This window comes from Miniopterus natalensis, chromosome 19, assembly GCF_054644295.1.
Source record: "Miniopterus natalensis isolate mMinNat1 chromosome 19, mMinNat1.hap1, whole genome shotgun sequence".
Lineage (NCBI taxonomy): Eukaryota > Metazoa > Chordata > Mammalia > Chiroptera > Miniopteridae > Miniopterus > Miniopterus natalensis.
Genome location: NC_142099.1, coordinates 35,986,798 through 36,006,130, shown reverse-complemented (window position 1 = coordinate 36,006,130; position 19,333 = coordinate 35,986,798). Strand labels below are relative to the sequence as shown.

At 43.5% G+C, this 19,333-nt stretch overlaps 1 protein-coding gene across 1 annotated transcript; it reads right to left on the bottom strand.

Annotated features, from left to right (window-relative positions):
- Positions 1 to 1,150: 1,150 nt before the first annotated feature.
- CCDC181 (coiled-coil domain containing 181) lies at positions 1,151 to 11,962 on the bottom strand. The gene is made up of 5 exons (XM_087828286.1): positions 11,816 to 11,962; positions 9,588 to 10,511; positions 6,336 to 6,482; positions 3,927 to 4,081; positions 1,151 to 1,454 (listed from the first exon to the last, which is right to left on the bottom strand). Exons 1-5 carry the CDS (start codon positions 11,915 to 11,917, stop codon positions 1,292 to 1,294), a joined length of 1,491 nt encoding a protein of 496 aa, XP_087684412.1. The 5' UTR covers positions 11,918 to 11,962; the 3' UTR covers positions 1,151 to 1,291.
- Between the last annotated feature and the right edge of the window lie 7,371 nt (positions 11,963 to 19,333).

Here is a 19,333-nt window from a genome sequence, read left to right as displayed (position 1 = left end):
GCTGCACTAGTGAATTCTACCAACTCTGAAAAAAAGAATTAATACCAATTCTCATCCTTTTCCAAATAAACAAAAGAGGAAGGAACAGGGAGCACTTCCCACCTCCCTCAATGAGGCCAGTGTGACTCTGATACCAAAGCCACACGAAGACACCACCAGAAGAGTACCGCAGACCAGTATCGCGAGTACAGGGGGAATACCAGCCAACTCCTGCCACCTGGCCGGGCAGTTACCAGGCTGAGCGAGATCACCCGGTGGGCAGAGCACATCAGCGGACAGGGAGAGCAGGAACCACAGCATCTTTTGCTTCACTGGATGCGAAAGGAGCTATAGGCATTGAGACGGGATTAAGCAGTTACCTTGGGCTTCCAGTTCAAGATACAAGCAGCCGGCTGGTCAGAGCCTCGCCCTTTGGCGCTCCCATGGCCCTACGGGACCTCCACTCCATCACCGCGGACATTTACCTCCGCCCCTGCGTCCTGGGAGCTCTCCCACACATCACAGGCACTGTTCCTCCACACGGCCGATTCCTGTCTTAAATATTCCACAGATGTCTTCCAAAGTATACAAACCTTACAACTAAGCGAAAGGATTTCGCAATTATACGCATCAGAGTCTGTGAGCAAACTGCTCGCCTCAAATCTCCTCATGGGCAAAACAAGGCTGATACGACTGTTATAAGCATTACTTCAAATTATTTATGTGAAGCCTTTACAATACCAGGCACATAAGGAACTAAGCTGGCTAATTCTGCAACATACCTAAAATAGTATTATGCATAATTGTTTTTTGTTTTTTAAAGACGCAGGCTTTAAAAAACTGCTTAGCTTGCCACAGCTATGCAAATTTAAAGTTGATAAAAAAAGAACTCTGTATAAGGCCTTGACCTGGGATTGTTTAAGTGCTCACTCCTCCTGCCTTATAAAATGTTCTATTGCAATTTTTTCATGATAATAGGAGATAAGAATAGAAATCTGTGCCTTTCTTGTGGTTCTTTCCCGCTAGAAATGTTAAAATAATTTAGAAGTAAGGGAATGAAGAATGAAGAATGTATTCATTGTTTAATCTATTGCATGGACTAAGAGGTGGTATAACACATTCCCACACCAAGAGAAGAAATTTATTTTGTCCTAATGTAAAAAAAAAAAAAAAGATAAATCACTGTCAACATCACCACAAAGATACATACCATGTCCATAATTTAAAGACTAACCAAAGCACACAGCCATAAAAAAATAACATCAAAATTCTGAGGATAGTGGCTTCAAAATGAAGTATTTAATAGATACCTTCAGTTGTGCTGGTCAGTAAAACGAAAGGATTTGGCTTCGTACATGTTACATAGTTGGCTCTGTAACTGTCTAGAACGCTTCGCTTCCAGTCGGAGCTGCCTGCTTCTTTCCTTGACAGCTTCCTGCTCCACTAGTTTTTCTATCCGTTTCTTTCTGAGCCACCTGTAGAAACAGATATGGTCAGATCTGGTATCAGCCTGAATATACCCTTCATGCTATCAAGTTACTGCTACAGGCAATGAAAAGAAGTTGAATTTCTTTACATTGAAATGCTGTAGTCTCAACATAAATTAAAGTATTAACAGAAAATTTTCAGGCTTACATCCTAGGCTCACACAAGAAAGCATAGTTACATTTGGTATCAAATGTTTGAAACTAAGTTTGTCTTATAATGAAATTGCCAACATTAATTTTTTTGTAATAAACACTATTTTATATGTGATATAGGTCCTATCCTTTTTTAAAAATAAGGTTTCCTCATTCATCAGAAAGGATATATGTACCCCGATGTTCATAGCAGCACAGTTTACAATAGCTAAGGTCTGGAAACAGCCCAAGTGCCCATCAGTAGATGAGTGGATTAAAAAGCTGTGGGACATTCACACCATGGAATACTACGCAGCTGTAAAGAAGAATCTCATACCCTTTGGAACAGTATGGATGGACCTGGAGAATATTATGCTAAGTGAAATAAGCCAGGCAGCGAAAGAAAAATATCACATGATCTCGCTTATACGTGGAACCTAAAGAACTTAATAAACTGATGAGCAGATTAGATTCAATGACATGGAAGCATAATTGAGACTGACGAAATGTCAGAGGGATGGAGGGGGGCGAGGGCGTGGAGGGGGAGAGAGTAACCAAAGAATTTATATGCATATGTGCACAACCCAAGGATACGGACAATGGTGGGGAGAGGGACTGGGGAGGGGGAAGGAACGGGGTGGGGGCGGGGGAACGGGTCATTGGGGAGAAAAAGGGACATCTGTAATACCTTAAACAAAAATAAAAATTAAAAAAAAAAAAAAAAATATATATATATATATATATATATATATATATGGTTTCCTAAGCAAATAAGTATGTGATAGATTCCAAATAATTTATTTTTGCAGCTAGCTGCTAAGACATGACTCAGCCAGGCTGAGAGCCAGCAGGCGTCAGGGCTGCCTTGCTTTCCTTGATAGGGAAACTACAGAGCTCTTGCTTGTCTGTGCATAACACAGATTTTCCTTAAAATGGAAAAATAAGCCCAAGCACACAGAGCATCAAAAAAGGCAGAGTCTACATTCTAACAAATGTAAGTCTATAAATCTTGCTTAGGTAAAATAACTGTATATCTGGTATATAACTGTATGGGGGGGTTGGGGGTTACAAATATGTGTGTGTGCCTATATATATATATATATATATATATATATAGACATACACATACACAAATATATGTAATTATATATATAATTTTTTTTAAAGAAATAAACCTAAACAACTAAATAATTATATTAGAAAAAGAAACTTAAGAAACATCATAACCCAATGTAGTGTGGTCCTGAATTGGATACTAATTTGAGCAAATTAACTGTAGCCATCTGGGGGGCCAACTGGAAAAAAAATGGTTAAGGGCTGGATATAGATGAGATCATTAATGAAAATAAGCCGATTATGAGACAGTTTATAAGTATGACCTCAATTTCTATTTTTAAATTATAAACACAGAGACACATCTAGAAGATGCACAGTAAGGTGCTAACAGTAGTGGTTTCTGAGTGATGAAACGTGGCTTTTCCCTCCATTCCACAGTGCACATTTACTGCTTCTATAGTAGAGGGTTATATACTTTAAAAAAAGGAGGGAGAGAAGGAGGGAGGGAGGGAGGGAGGGAGGGAGGGAGGGAGGGAGGGAGGGAGGGAGGGAACAAGAGAAATATAGCAGGAAAAAAAAACCAAAAAACAAATGAAAGGAACTTCAAACAACAGGACTCCCATGGGCTTGCTGGCAAAATTATAAAACCAGGTGTGTTTCTTCAGAAGTAGCCAGGTAATGCATGGTCTCACCCAGATAACTGAAAAGAGACCAGGATTGCCTTAAACCACCAAAATATTTGCACAAATCTTTCATTTGGTCTATGTAGATCTTCCTCCTCAGCCTGACTGCCTTTCTTTACAGGAAAATAGTTCTAGGTAAATGCAACTCTTTGTTTCGTTTTTCTGAGGACTATGTAGGAGAAGCTGTAACCAATCCTTGGCCCATTTCTCTAAGAAATGAACAAATCAACAAACAAATGAGTGAGTGAGTGAACCAGCAAACAAACAAATGAATGAATGAGTGAGTGAACCAGCAAAGGAATGAATGAATGAGTAAACCAACAAACGAATGAATGAATGGTAGGCTATCAAAGGCTATCACACTGGTGCCATAGAAACAATTTTAGTATTGAAAACTATCTTGAAAGAATGGTATCAATACTGTGCAAAGTGTGGAGTTAAAGAATTTCCTCACACATTTGCTAAAGTGTGGATTTAAAATTGAATAGGTATGCAGTGCCAAAGATCAAATGTTTGGGGGTTTTCCCCACGCTTCACTGATTCTCTGACTTTCTAGAACGTGGAGGGGCGTGCTTCGCCTTTTACTTACTGCTTAAAGGCCCTGTCCCGGCCTTCTGTCCCTTGAAGAAAGAACAAGCACTCCTCTTGCTTTCGCAGTTCTTCTGTCTTTCTTTCCTTCAGCTGCTCTTCATGCTTCTTTTTAAGCCATAGTCGAAAAGCTTGTTGTGGATCTCTGTTTTCCTGCTAGTTAGGAACACAAGCTTTGTTTAATTTAAATAAACCACAACTACTTTCCGAGGCCCTGCCTATAGGACCCTACAAGAATATGTCCCGATCATCAATTTTTCATAGTAATGCCAACCTCATGACCTGCACTCCCCGTATCCAAACCAAATATATCACCTTTGAATCAGCAAAACTGATTACCCAGCTGTCAGGAAATTCAAGATTGAGTTCACTGCCATCTGGCTTCCTTCAAAAGTCTTGCTGAACATAACACCGTATGTTCCTGCAGCGTTACTCACAATAGCCAAGACAGGGAAACCACCTAGGTGCCCACTGATGGATGAATGGATAAAGGTGTGGGATTATGTACAATGGCATACTACTCAGCCATAAAAAAAGATGAAATACTGCCATTTGCAACAGCATGGATACATCTCGAGGGCATTAGGCTGAGAGAAATAAGTCAGGTGGGAGAGGACAGAAACCGTGATTACACTCATTTTTATGTGGAATAAAAACAAACAAATGAACAAACAAAACAAAACAAAAACAATGTCTCAGTTACAGAAAACAGATAGGTGGGTACCAGAGGGGGAGACAGAGGTGAGGGAGCGGGTTATGAGACATCTGGACGGAGTGGTTTTAGCTCTGGCAGCAGAGCTAAAGGTCTGAGAAAGGGCTGCGTCTTGAACATTCAATAACTAGCAAAGGAGCCAAAGTGAAGCTGTAGCAAAGGGGCTGGGAGTGGACGGAGGTGAAGTCAGAAATAACAGGCATCGATAGTGTGCAACCTTGTAAGTGGCAGTAGGAACTTGGACTTTACTTGGAGACGAGAAGCCTTGGAGGTCCCTAAGCGAGCGTCACCCAAGCATCCTGCGCTTCAGAAGGCTGCTCCAGCTGCTGTGCGGGAAAGGATGGGGGCAGGTGGGGAAGGGAGGGCAGTTCTCAGGCTTCTGCAGCAGTCACATGAGGGTGGTGGGACTCGAGATATAACTTGAAGATGCAATTAACAAAATTTTCTCATAGATTGAATGTAGGGTTTTATATCAGGCTTTAAATGATTGCTTCAATATTTTTCAGGATTTTTTTATAGTTTTATAAATCCAACCCTATAAAAATTAAACATTTCTGCATTACAAAACAAGGAAATAAAAAACGAAAAGAAAAAAGTAATGCAGAGGATTTCTCCGAGAAGCAGTTTTCATAATGCACGAAGAGTTTCCATACGTTAAAAAGAAAGAACCAATATTCCTAACAGAAAAGTTGACAGAGAATTTTCCTATGAAAAGAATATCTGAACAGCCCACAGATGGCGTTCAGTCTCACTGAAAACAACAGTGCGATCCAACAGTATCTCCCACCTCTCATGCTGGCAAAAATAAAAACCTTGACCACAGGCTCCCAGCGCAGGGAAGGGGCGCTGTGCGCGCTGCCTGAACCACCTGAACATCAGTTACAGGAACCGGCAGCTTCCCCTCGGGGCGCTTGAGGCTCCGCGGGGCGCACCTTCGCTGCGTCCCCTCCCCACCCCCCGTGGCCGGAGCCAGACGCCCGGGGAGCAGCCGCAGCGCTGTCCCCGCGGGGCCCGTCCCCGGGAGCCTCACTCACCCTGCCGCCCGGGTCCTCGATCTGCTTGGCCCGCCGCACCGCCGGGTCTCGGCCCCTGCCCCCGGTCCCCCGCCTCCCGGGGGCCTCACTCACCCTGCCGCCCGGGTCCTCGATCTGCTTGGCCCGCTGCACCGCCGGGTCTCGGCCCCTGTCCCCGGTCCCCCGCCTCCCGGGGGCCTCACTCACCCTGCCGCCCAGGTCCTCGATCTGCTTGGCCCGCTGCACCGCCGGGTCTCGGCCCCTGCCCCCGGTCCCCCGCCTCCCGGGGGCCTCACTCACCCTGCCGCCCAGGTCCTCGATCTGCTTGGCCCGCTGCACCGCCGGGTCTCGGCCCCTGCCCCCGGTCCCCCGCCTCCCGGGGGCCTCACTCACCCTGCCGCCCAGGTCCTCGATCTGCTTGGCCCGCTGCACCGCCGGGTCTCGGCCCCTGCCCCCGGTCCCCCGCCTCCCGGGGGCCTCACTCACCCTGCCGCCCAGGTCCTCGCCCGGGTCCTCGATCTGCTTGGCCCGCCGCACGGCCGGGTCTCGGCCCCTGCCCCCGGTTCCCCGCCCCCCGGGGGCCTCACTCACCCTGCCGCCCAGGTCCTCGATCTGCTTGGCCCGCTGCACGCGCCGGGTCTCGGCCCCTGCCCCCGGTTCCCCGCCCCCCGGGGGCCTCACTCACCCTGCCGCCCAGGTCCTCGATCTGCTTGGCCCGCTGCACGCGCCGGGTCTCGGCCACCTGCCCGCGCTTCCTCTGCAGCCAGGCGCGGAACACGGCCTCGTTCTCGCGCTGCCGCGCGCGCTCCTCCTCGGCTCGGCGCTGCTCCTCCTGGCGGAGAGCACGGGCGGGTCGGGGAAGGGCCGCGAGGCGGGGGCTTCTCAGGGGCGAGGGCGGCGCTTGAGGTCTGGTTAGAATTCCCTGCCCCCGAAACTTTCCTTCGAAAAACAGGGCGTCTCATTTGCTTGGGGAGAAAGTGAAGGCTTCGTGGGTAACCTGCACTGTCGGGGTGCAGCCCGCCGCCCGAGCCCGGGGCCCGCCGCTGCTGCTCGCCTGGGGGCCGAGCTCCGCCGCGGCGCCGACCTGCGCGAGCGCCCCGGCTCCGGAGGCGCCCCGGGCGTTCCCACACCGTCGGCACATTAGTTCATTGTAACAAACGGCACTGAGGTCGCGAAGGAACATGCCGGCGTCCCCGCGACGTATTTACAAGCACGCGCACGAGCTGCCTTCAAAATGCTGGGCTGGGAAAGCAGACGGAGCAAACAGGCCAGCATCTCGGCGACTTCCGAATCTGGGCGACGGCGACAGGCATTAGCTGTAGCTTTAGATGTGCTGGGCTTTTTTTTATTATTATGTTTAAAAATATTTTCAACTAGCGTATATTCCTAAATTACAGTTCTGCTAGCAGAAAGAAATGTTTAGACAATTAGTTAACTGCAAGAACAAAATGAATTTTTTAATGTGAATTATCCGGCAACTGCTCTAGAAGGGAGGGACAAACTGGAAGGCAGTGCCCTGAGCCAGCCGCGTCAGAGACAAGCAGTCGGGAGCCGCGCCCCGTGGCGCTGTGGAAACAGCGCTGAGCTGGAACCGAGCGACAGTCGCGCTGCCACTTGACTCAGCACCGTCATCTCTAAAATGGGGTTGTATTCACAAGCTCTCATGTCTCTTCCAATACTAAACTGTTAGCACTTAAATGAACTGAATCATAGTCCGTACTTAAATTTTCTTCAAATAATGGAATTCAGAGTTCTTTCCTTACATTTTGACAACAGAGCAGTCCTTCTAATTCCTTTTCATTGAACAAAATATAGGAAGGAAAGGGAAAATGCTATCCCCTTAACAGCATAAAATATCTTAAAATGCCTATCTACTTTTTAAGTTTACATGATATAAAATGTGAATTTATTAAAAATTAAATTTTACATTTATTTATAAGTTCCTTTTTACGGGGAAGGGAAAAGGACTTTGGGTGCCTTGTGTGAACACAGACAGTGTGGTAAGATGATTATCGTTCCATAAGGAACCATTAGACGTAGCACACAGAAGACATCAGCCACAACACAGATAACAGTTGCCACAGAGAACAGTGAAAGGACTCCCTTAGGACAGAGACAGAGGACAGCAGCCAAGCCCAGCAAATACTTTGTTGGGCATAAAAAACCAACACGTTCCCATGAAACCAACTAAAAAATAGATATATTTTTTGTTGATCCTCACCAGAGGATATTTTTTCCATTGCTTGTTCAGTGGCAGGGAGGGAAAGAAGGAGGGGGAGAGAGAAACCTCAATGAGAGACACATCTACTGGCTGCCTCTGGCACATGCCCCACTCCCCTGATGGGGGTGGGGGGAGCAAACCTGCAACTCAGGTACATGCCCTTGACCGGGAATCAAATCCAAGACCCTTCAGTGCACAGGCGGACACTCTAACCACTGAACACACCAGCCAGGGCTAAAAACTATTTTAAAAGCCTTAAACACGTAAAGACCATGCCTTCAGCAAGTACATGAGCAAAGGGAAATTTAGTTATGAGGATCTTTGACACAAGGAAAGTGGCTCCCAAAACAGGTGTGTGACACTTAGAAAAGAGGGTCAAAATGAAAAGGAAACTATCTGCCAGTCACACCAGTCAAGTTGCCGTTCATTCAAGTGAAACTGTAGAAAACCACCTATATAACTTTTATAGAAATATATGCACACATATATGCATGGATGTGTGCATACAGCAAATGGTTCAGGTATTCTCAACAAATTATGTTGTACTGTCATCAAGTTGAGTTAACAGAGCCTTTTAAGTATTGTTCTATATCTGAACCAACTAAACAGAGTCAGACTGTTAAGAGTTTAGATTTTAGTGGCTGAGCAAGTAAAAATGTTAAGTACACATCCTTTCAGATTCCTGCCTGAGTGTGCTCTAGCTCACACGTCCTTGTTAACTTCATTATTCACCTTTTCTGCTCATGTGAGTTCCTGATAAATGCCAGAGAGTCCACTGATAATTTCCTACATAAATGGAAGATATAATGTTTCTCAAAGAAAGCCAAGAAACTGGGATTTTTTACTCCAACTTTGCTGCAAATGAGTTGAATGACTTTGGTAAAGTTATTTAAATTTTCTACATGATTGTTTTCTTACCTGTCACATGACCTGTAAGCTTTTCTCAAACTGTAAAATTCCAGTAACCCGTAATTCTGCTGAGGTTTGGTATTTATAGTTGCATTATTTTGTATGGTTCAGCTTGATACCATTAGCTATCCAGCAAAACAAAGAATTGGGGCACTGATTTAAGTCATTTAGAGAAAATTCAGCAGTTTTGGTACCTTGAGTTTTCAATTATAAAATACTTTTATTTTAAGGGGAAAAACCCCACAAAACCCCCAAATAATAATTTGGGATTCCATAGGCATTATAGAGACATTTCACTAATGTTACTAGGTTCTATTCTTAATCTGAAACTGAAATCCCTGAACTCAAGGAATTGTAAGCATGAAATACACACACACACCATAGAATTATAATCCAATTTTACCTGTTGCCTCCTAAACCCCAACACATTTTGCCTTCACTTTTCCATCTGACGCCTGATTTTCACCTAGCTCACCCAGGTTACTTTCAGCAGTCACCTAACTTCTCTGAGCCTCACCTTTAAAATGAAAGGGTCAGATGAAGTCCCCACCGAGACAGACTCTAGCTCTAACACAGGTCATTCATTACTGTGCTTTGTGAGCCTTACACCAAAGGACCAAAGTAGTCGTGGTATTCATCCCATCGATACACATTCTTAACACTCAACCACTTAATCTACCGATAATCAAACAAAACAAGCCTGCAGCTACATCCAATACTTCGAACAACATTTCGATTGCTACGGCACCTGTAAAACAAGAAAACATCCTCCTTTCAACCTAGTGCCCACGTGGGCTCTCGTCTCACCTCCCTCCTCAGCTTTTCTCTCCGTTGTTCTAGCCGTTTCTGCAGTTCCTTCTGTCGCGGGGAAAGACAGTACGTCGAGGTCACTGAAGATGCATTTGCAGACTGTGTCCTGTGACTGGCCTTCCCGTTCCCCTTACTCAGCTCTAAGTGGGCAGCGGAGCTTGGGCGAGTCTTGGGGTTGGGTGGGGGCTGAGGGACGAAAGCCAGGGGCTCCTCTGCTGGCGAGCCGTTACTCTTTGCTGCAGGCTCTTCTTTCTTGACACCACTGACAGATGAGCTGGAAGATCTGGGTGACTGCTGAGGTTCATTTTCTGTACTGTTCACATTGCTAATGGGGGGCAAAAACCCCTGACTCTCGATGTCCTGTAGATTCAGAAGCTCAAACTTCCCGTCTCTCTCTACTAGTATCTTCCTATCCTTGCCTTCCTCATAGCTCCCATTGGCAAGCGACAGGAGCACGTTTTCCTGTCCAGATTCATCAGAAATACGTAACTGTGACAGTTTTCCAGACACGTTACTTTCATTTTCAACATAATTTTTGTAGCTGTCAGCGTCTTCCAGTGGAGGAACTTCTAGATCCACCAATTTGTCCTTGAACTTCAGTTTCCTCTCCCTCTTCTCGCTCACGGGTTCTTGATCCCGCAGAATCTTGTTGGCCTGAATAATCTTCTCCATAATGTACCTCCTTACTTCCTCGTCTTCATCTTCCTCTGGGTCCTTCTGGCTTTCCAGTCTGCATTCCTGGAAGGAGGTGTCACTGTCGGAATCTGATATGGGATCCAAAGGCTGGCTGCTTGGCACAGAAATGAAGTCGCTTCTCCTGGGTGATGCGCCCTCAGGGTCGGGAAGCTGCTCTGTGGGTTCTGCTTCTGTTTCTTTCTCTCCTGATTCTTGGCTAATGTTCTCTTCATTCCCACAAGCCACCTTTAAAAAAAAAACGATATGAGGTTCTCTTTTCAGTAAAAATTGAGATGCTTTGTCTATTCATATGTAAAAAACCTGAAATGGATTTTCAGATTCATGTAACTTATTTTAGAAATGGGAAGCTGTACGTGCTTCCTGCTCACTTTGCTCATAATATTCTAACTCACACTGGTGAGCTAGGTGAAAATCGGGGGTCAGCAGCATTTGGGAAATTTTTAACTCTAAATTTGTATTTGATGTTACTGAGTGTTATACTGATATTTAAAATTTTTTATGCTAATGCATGAAAAGGTAACTACAAATAACACAATATTATTTTAATATTCCGCCCTCTATAAAATTTTCCTCCTTACATTTTCAGAATATTTTTAAACATGTTTTTTTAATAATACTTGTATTCTTCAGACAAGTATCTTCTCCCCATGACCATTAAAGTTACTGCCATTGGTCAAGCCCTAATTGTTTTGAGGTTCTTGGAATCTCTTGAGATTATTATTGCCATTTTCTGCAGGACTCAAATCCAAATTCCAGATCCATTTTTACCTCTACATTTTCTAAAGGAAACAAAAGTAACACACCCTTTACACTTTTCTCTGTATCAATTCCCCCGAAGGGTTCCCTCACTCTTTTCTTCCCGTGGTTGCTCAGGGCTCCTTCACACTTAGGGTTTCAGATATTAGCAGAAAGATCACGCTTTTCAAGGATTTGTTTTTATGTTTCATTTATATTAAAAGCATAGCCCCGGGATCGTACCCAAGTTTATATTAAGTAGAAATGAACTGCATTCCTCTTTTTCCTTTTGATGCAATTAATTACATTTATTTATATTACCATTTAAAAATTATAATTTTAGCTTTATTAAGTACTAATTTAATCCGTGTTCTCTAATTAGCCCTATGCCTTAAGATACAACATTGAAACTCTCGGTGCCTCAATTTTCTCATCTATAAGATAGGGATAATGTCACTTGTTCTATGCACATTGAAGAAGTTTTGTGAAGAATCTCAGAGGGAAGGGGTGGGGCGGGAAGAGATTAACCAAAGGATTTTTATGCATGTGTGCATAACCCATGGACACAGACAAGAGTGCAGTAGGCCCTGGGGGGATGGGCATGGGGTGAAGGGTGCCAATGTGGGGAAGGGGGACATCTGTAATACTTTCAACAATAAACGTAAATTTTAAAAAAGAGAAATTTTGTGACATTTAGATGAGATAATGTGAAACTCTTCAAGAACTGCAAAGCACTTTGTTAGTAGTTATTACGAATGCTGTTGGCACTTTACATATAGCACTATTATGCTTACATCACTTTGTTCTTTGTCATTAATTAACCACTCCAGGTCCTTTTCAAAGTCATCTTCATATTCTCCAGTTTCTTTGGAATCAGTTTCTTTATTATCATCCATTTTCCGTGTGTTAGAGGATAATGCTGTAAGATGAAAAGAGATAAGGTCTATGTTATACCTGCTTCAGGGTAGTGTGGAGTATAAAGATTAATGCTGAAGGTAAGCTAATTAACACACAGACATACAAAACGTGGGCTGGTCAGGATAAATGTGTACCTGTAGACCCTAAAAGAGACTTACAATGGCCATTTTCTAAGTTTACTACTCATAACCACCATCCCACTTTCCCCCAATTCCTGAAAACTGAATTTACAAGGAGACTAAAAGAAACAGATAAGACGACTGTCTGAGGCTCAGAGAAGGATTCCCCACATTCCCTGCACGTCATCAAAACGCCTCATCTGGGTCTGAGCAGTCAGGGTGCATGACTCAGCTTCTTATGTTCAAATGAACACAAGTATATCAAGTCCCATCCTCAGCTCTCGATCCTTCCTAAAGATGGACCTAGTCATTTATATATATGGCAAAACTATATTTGTGATCTGAGAGCTTTTGAACTAAGTAATAACTGATCCTTATTAATGGTAAATGCTGATTTCCACGGAAGTCAGGCTGTTGTCAACTCTAAATAAAGCATTTTTTCATTAAAAACAAACTCTGATGCCTAATACTAGAAGATAGTGAAAATAAATAGGGATGTCAGGTGAAAGTTAATGTTTGCAAAATGGTATGTAAGTTCAGTCATTTTTAAGAGAACTAAGCTAAAGTTATCTTTGAATTGAAGTCAGTGCCTACCTAGGCCTACTAATATTTTGTGCATAATTTTTCAAATAAAATAACCATGTAAATCTCTGCCTATAATGTGTCTATATATGTGTGTGAGCATACCATATATATGTACAATTTTGGCGAACATTCATTCAACACCTACTATTCCTATATATATTCCTAAAAAGATTATAAAATAGACCTATGCCCTTGAGGTGCTTGCAGTCTGATAGAGAAGACAAGCATAAACAAAACACATAAATTAAAAACGTAGAAAAAACATAAATAAAAATGTAAGTGTAATAAAGGTGTATATAAAGGACTGTGGAAATATCATGGGAAGCAGAGATGGGCTTTGAACACTGAGTCTGAGAGTTCATCAGTTATTTCAGACAAACAGCACAGCACTAGAGAGAACAAACAGGCATGGCCAAGCCTGGAACTGAGCATAAGCGTGTCCTAAGGAAAGATCTGGAAGGAGTGAGGAAGGGGCAGCCTGATGTCATATTATCTTTTCAAAAAGAAAAGGGTTGAGAAAAAATGGTCTAAGCAGATTTGTCACAAAATAGCCCAAAGTGGAACTATAGAGCAATAATCTACACATTGCCCGCACTCTTGACTTAAACAAAAACAAAACAAGAGCCATGCTCTCTAAATGTACATAGAATATTAGAGCCAGTTTCAAAGAACTGTAGAAATCTGCTCTTTAGGCCCTAAACTCCTGGGAGTCTGTCCTATACCTGCCTCCTCTGACTCCTACAGCAAAAATGAGTTCCCTCAAGCCCTTTTTGGAAGTAGAAAGAACAGGTGTCAAGAATTCAAGAGACCTAGGCACATTCTTAAAGATGTAAAATGAAAGCTATTATGCCTGAATTAATAAATTACCCAAGAACTTTCGGCCACTAGCTTCACTTTACTCTCCCCAAACACTTGATGAGACCATCTGACCTGGTGCTTATTTTACTAAAGTGAGATTGAAATTGTTTTCCTTCCGCTGTTCCCGTCAAATGACAGTGGAAGTGTGTTATTTCCACTGGCTGCTCCGGCACCAGCCATGTGACTACGTGTGAAAAACATTTTAATAGGTTTTATTGAACACTGGGTTCAAAATGAGTTTAAAAATAATGGAGATATGCAAAACGTGAATGAGCTCCAAGGCTGAGACTGCGGGTGATACAGACAACATATGAAGCCCTGTACCCCGCTTCCCATGCTATTGCAGCTTATCTAAAGAACAGAAGACAAGCTGGGACACGCTCAGGGGCTAACAAAGCAGGAGAGGGGGGTAAAAGAGAAGGAGAGGGGAAGAAGGCAGGTTGTGAGAGTAAAATGCCCTAACACCAGCCGCAGAGGAGAGCTCGAGCCCCTGGCAATGACAGCCTGGAGAAAACAGGACAGGATGGCGGCTGCTATACAGTATTCAAGAGGCTCCACGTGAAGGCTGCTGAAGCGCCCAGATGATGACCCAGGCATGAATGTTTTCAAGGAGATCAAAGCTTCAGAAAAAGTTGAGCTAGATGACCCTTAGCCTTTTCTATAAAATGCAAATTAACAAATAATTGCCAACTCATGAAAAGCCAGAGAATTTAAAAGCAAATGCACAGTGCCACGCACGGCAAAGCGACAAAGACGAAGTGTATCTAACAAGCAAAAGAGAGACAGACTCCTGGGGAGCAGGCTGAGAGCTGGGGGAGGGGGGGCGGGCGTGGGGGAGCTGGGTGGACAGGGTGAGGGATTGAGCAAAAACAAGAAAAAACTCAAGGAAAAGAAAAAGAAGTATAGATTAGTAGTTACAAAATAGTCACGGGGATAGAACGTACAGCATAGGAAATACTGTCAATAACAGTTAATAACTATGTATGGTGCCAGCTGGGTACCTGAAATGTCACGGGGATCACTTTGTAAAGTATATGATTGTCTAACCACTATGCTGTACACCTGAAACTAATACAAAATATTGAATGTAAACTATAAATGAAAAAATTAAGTATATATACATATATATATTACAAAAATAAAATAATCAGTGTCTGAATAACTAAGTTCAAGATATAAAAACATTGTGAAATCTGTCTCATTTGTCATATTTCCTTTGGCTAGTTCTTGATATTGGTTTCCCCTCACGAGAAAGTTAGTTTTAGGTACACTGAAATGTCAATTATTCAACTGGCTAGTTATAACTATTTCTAATATATTAGTTGGGCTGTAATTCCTTCTAGATATTTCTTTTAAATTAAGATTACGAAATGGGCTTTCTTAAAGAACTCAGAGTAAAGCTTCAATAACTTGTAAATCAGAGGCTGAGAGCAATAACACTGTGAGGTGACCTGGAGAAACGAAATCAGTATTTCAGAGTAAGTTTATTTACCACTGCCTACCTGCAAGACAGGCTAAATCACACCAACTGTTACGTCTACTTACCTACCAATTAAAATAAGGGTACCATGAATCATGTAGAATAAACTAAAACTCAGTGTGATCCAAAATACATAAATAATTCTATTTTTCACAGTCACAAATGCCTTAGGATCATCAGCTTTCTTTTCAGACCAGGGATCTTGAAATGTACTATTTTAAGATGTTTATGTTACATAACTAACTGTTAAAATAAGACTTCTATGGAACTCTTCAGTGCTTTCCCTTAATTCTGTAATACACATAGTGGGACTTGTAAATAAATGGTTGCCTGAATACTTTTAACAGATATGCTTTATTATTACAAAGAAGCTCACCCATGTGAAAACTCAAGTTTAAAACCAAAACACAGCATAAGCATAATAAATAAAAATGAAATCATTACAAATTAAATATACTAGGTGTTATTAAATCCTTCTATGTGCCATACTTGGGACTGAGAAGGAAATGAAAAGTTGTGTTGAATTAGTTGCCATTTTTTCCTATAACTTCAAAAAGCTCATGGCTGGTTCCCAAGTAAACAAAGAACATAAATCATAAACTTTTGTTGCCAAGTCCCCTAAGCCTTTCTCAAGTGCGTCACAGGATATTCAATCCCCTTCAGTTCTTCAGTCTTCATCCCCAGGGTACCGGCCATATGGTACACAGTCAACATGCTCCAACAAAAATACTCCTACCAAACAGATCACCTTGCACTTCTCTCTTGTGAGTTTCACACATTTAAATTTCCATGTTTATCCTCAGTAAAAATCTATGTACCAGAACCACCTCCTTAATAAGGAACTGTAGTAAGAGACAGAAATGAATTCCTCCCCGCTGGGTGTCTGCTAACTCCCACGTGGGTGTGCGACGGCAGATCTTTTTAGTGTTGAGCCTGAGCCCAGAAGTATACACAATTTCGATAACTTTCAGGAAGGATTCAGAACTTTCAAATACAGCTTCATCTAATTCATTGACCCTGGCCTTATCTCATTGCCTTTTAAGCATATGCTTGCTTACAATCTAAGAAATTTGAAAAAAAAAAAATGTCAAAGAGAACACCTTTTAGGATAAAGCAAGTGTTTAAGCAACATCGAACCCATAGTAACATCCTGAGACCACCTGGCCCATTCTTCCTGCTGCATCCTGCCAGGGCTGTGACCGCCAGGGCTGCGACCGCCAGGAATGAAAGAAGGTGACGGGATTAGCCAAAGAGCCTAAGCCTAGCCCAGGGACACAGCAGCGCGGTGACGGCCAGAGGGAAGGGGGGTCGGGGCTGGGGGAGGCGGGGATGGGACACCTGTAATGGCGTCAACATGAAAAATAAAGAAAAAACCATAATCTGTCACCAAGTATGACGATAAATAACAGCTGACAAACACCAGGCGATCGTTTTCACTTGTGTCCAAGGCACCGCCGACTCAGCGAAGGCCTCAGCCTCTTCTGGAAGGAAGCTAACGTCTCAGGAGGCGTTTTCTGTCCGAGGGAGGCGGCCGAGGACGGGCGAGAGGCTGTGACAATAATGACAGACACACAGAGCCACGCCAGGCGCTGCCAGGCGCCGTGGCCCCGCGACTCGGAAGGACGTGGCGCCAACAGGAAGGCTCTTCCCTCTTGCCTTCCACTCACCTTTCTCCCCGCCTGCCCCCGAGGGTTCCCCTTTTCCCTCGCTCCCCCATAAACAGGCCCGCACCATCCTGCCCTGTCCCTCCGCAGCCCCTCCTGCCTGTGTGAGATGCAGCGGCTGAGGTCACAGAGGCGGCGGGCGCTCTCCTCTCCTCCCCTCTCCAAGCCCCAGCACGAGGCGAGGGAGACCCCAGCACCTGCTACCAAGGCGTCCGGGACCTGCTGCCATGGCAACGGCGCGTCTCCGCGCCCTCCGGCCGCGCCTCTCGCTGCGGGGCGCGGGGCGCGCAGGCGCAGACGGCAGGCGCGGCAGGGGCAGCTGCAGGCCCCGCCCCTGAGGCCCGCGGAGGGCCCGCGGCGCCGCCGTTTCCAGGGCGACGCCCGCCGCTCCGCGCCTCGCCCCGGGTGCCTGAGCCGCGGGCAGCGGCCGAGGGCCGAGCGCTGCGCGTTGCTTCCCGCGGGTACCCGTCTCTCGCGAGTTTTTGGAACATCTTCCACGAGTATGTTCCTGTATATTATTTTCTCGTTGTTAACGTCGAAAACTAGTTTGTTTTCCTTGTAGATAAGCCAGTTGCTACTTTGCAGACTGGGGGCTAAAGGTCTCCCCGTCCCGCCCACCAATCAAAACCAGAGCGGACTTATCCGCGTGGTCAAAGGCAATAGGAGGTTTGCCCCAGGCTTCAAACAAGTCAAAGGGTCAGCTAGAAGTGTGCCGTTGAAACCTCTATAGCTTTATTAACCAAGGTCACCCTAATTAAGAAATTTTTTTAATGATGAACTAGAATCTTTCTTAAATCCTTAAAAATCGTCCTTATGTATACAGAGGAAGCAAGATGACTTTAGATTGCAGTGACAGATGACAAGATGAGGACTGTTCCCCACCAGAAATAAAAACGAGGAGAAATCAAAATACTCAGTACATTCCAATCTTCAGATTATTTTTAAATTTTTATTAGAATCTCTATCATTTGATATTATAGAGCACCTTTTCATCAAAAGAGGGGCAATGTAAAATTGAGTTCTTAAGTATTATCCAAACTGGAAACTAAGGTTACAAAAAAAGATTTCAGGTTAAAATGAGTTACAGTAATGAGTGCACTTCCTGGCCCAAGTGCAGAACTTAAGGGTTGTAATGACCTAATGTTTCTTCTGCTGCAGGGCCAGTCCGGGGCCACACACTTGAAAAAGACAAAAAATAAAATATAACTTTTGACTATGGAAGGACAAAAGAATTTAAGTCAAATCTTATGTGAGCATAGAATTACTACCAAAGCTAGAGTAGACTTTAGGTTTCAGCACTCCTAGTTTAGTATTTTTTCCATTGACCCTCCAAAATATTTGTAAATGTTTTCTTGCAATATAAATGGGATCTAGCAGAATTGTTCAGAACAGCCAAAAAGTGGAAGCAAATGTCCATCAGATGACGACTGGATAGATAAAATGTGGTACATCCACACAATGGAATATTTTCAGCAGTGAAGTACAACTGTGAAATTACAAACATTGTTAAGTGAAAGAAGCCAGACACCAAAGATCACATATTGTATGATTCCATTTATATGAAATGTCAACAACAGACACATCCATTGAGACAGACAGATTAGTGGTTGCCTAGGGCGGGGTTGGTGTGTGGGTAGCTATTGAAGATCAAGAGGTGGGTGACTGCTGAAGGCTGAAGTGTATGGTATATGAATGTCAACAATAAAAATATTACAAAAATAAGAAAAATTTCAAATTATGTGTGGAATTCTACAATAAAAATATTCTCTACATTATCAGTTTTTGAATTTATAAAATGGCTGGGTGTTAATGTATCAGAGAAATGTACGTGAAACATTACGATCATAGAGCCCTTGTGTTATCTGAGTATAAAACCCAGAATCTGTATTCCATAAAATTCAGATTCATATCTCACTTAAATGGAAGTCAGTATTCGTTACTTCAAATCCAGTTGCAAACAAAAACAAGTGTAAAAGACTTATCAGCAATAAAAAAAAGTTACAATGAAGTTTGTGAGCTAGGCTTGAGCTGTTTGTAGGAATCTCTTACAGTTCTTTTGTTTACCTTACTCTAGTAAACTCAGGTCTGTGAGTTCCCAGCCCAGAAATTAGAATGTGATCATTGGAAAGGAAAGAAAAGAGGTGGTTTGTTAAAAGTAGATAAACACTCACATCAGAAAAAAACTCGAAGGGTGACAGACTGACATGCAAGGAGAAAATGGACAAAGAATTCAAAACAGAGGCTACCTAGAATAAAACTCAAATCTTGGATCTTTTCTAAGGGCAAACAAAGACAAACGTTAAATTACAACACTGCACAATCTGTAGTGATAAGCCTGAGCCACTTTTAAAAGGATTTATTTCATCATTTAAGAAGGCAGAGAAATATTAGGACTAATTCCTACTCTCTGCATGAAGGAACACTTTAAAAGGAGATGGGCTTAAACAGAGGGAGCACAGGGTGATGCATAAAGGTGCATTTAGCTCAAAAAAGGAGGGATCAATTAGGAAAAGGTGACAAAAAGACTTCTGCAAAGTGCTATGTCAGTGCTGACTTTTGCAAGAGGGTAGGTACGGCATTGTACACAGAAATAGATGATAGCATTTGTGAAGGCCTGGAAGCATCAATTTACTCCAGCATCTTTCGGTCAGAATTGCTGGCCTAAAAATGCAATTTTTAGGACTACTA

Excerpts from the sequence above, each read along its gene's own strand:
- CCDC181 (XM_087828286.1), bottom strand. The coding sequence starts at position 11,917 with ATGGATGATAATAAAGAAACTGATTCCAAAGAAACTGGAGAATATGAA. Across the intron at positions 10,512-11,815 it reads ATGACAAAGAACAAAGTGAT|GTGGCTTGTGGGAATGAAGA; the intron begins GTAAGCATAATA and ends TTTTTTTTAAAG. Across the intron at positions 4,082-6,335 it reads TCGAGGACCTGGGCGGCAGG|CAGGAAAACAGAGATCCACA; the intron begins GTGAGTGAGGCC and ends GTTCCTAACTAG.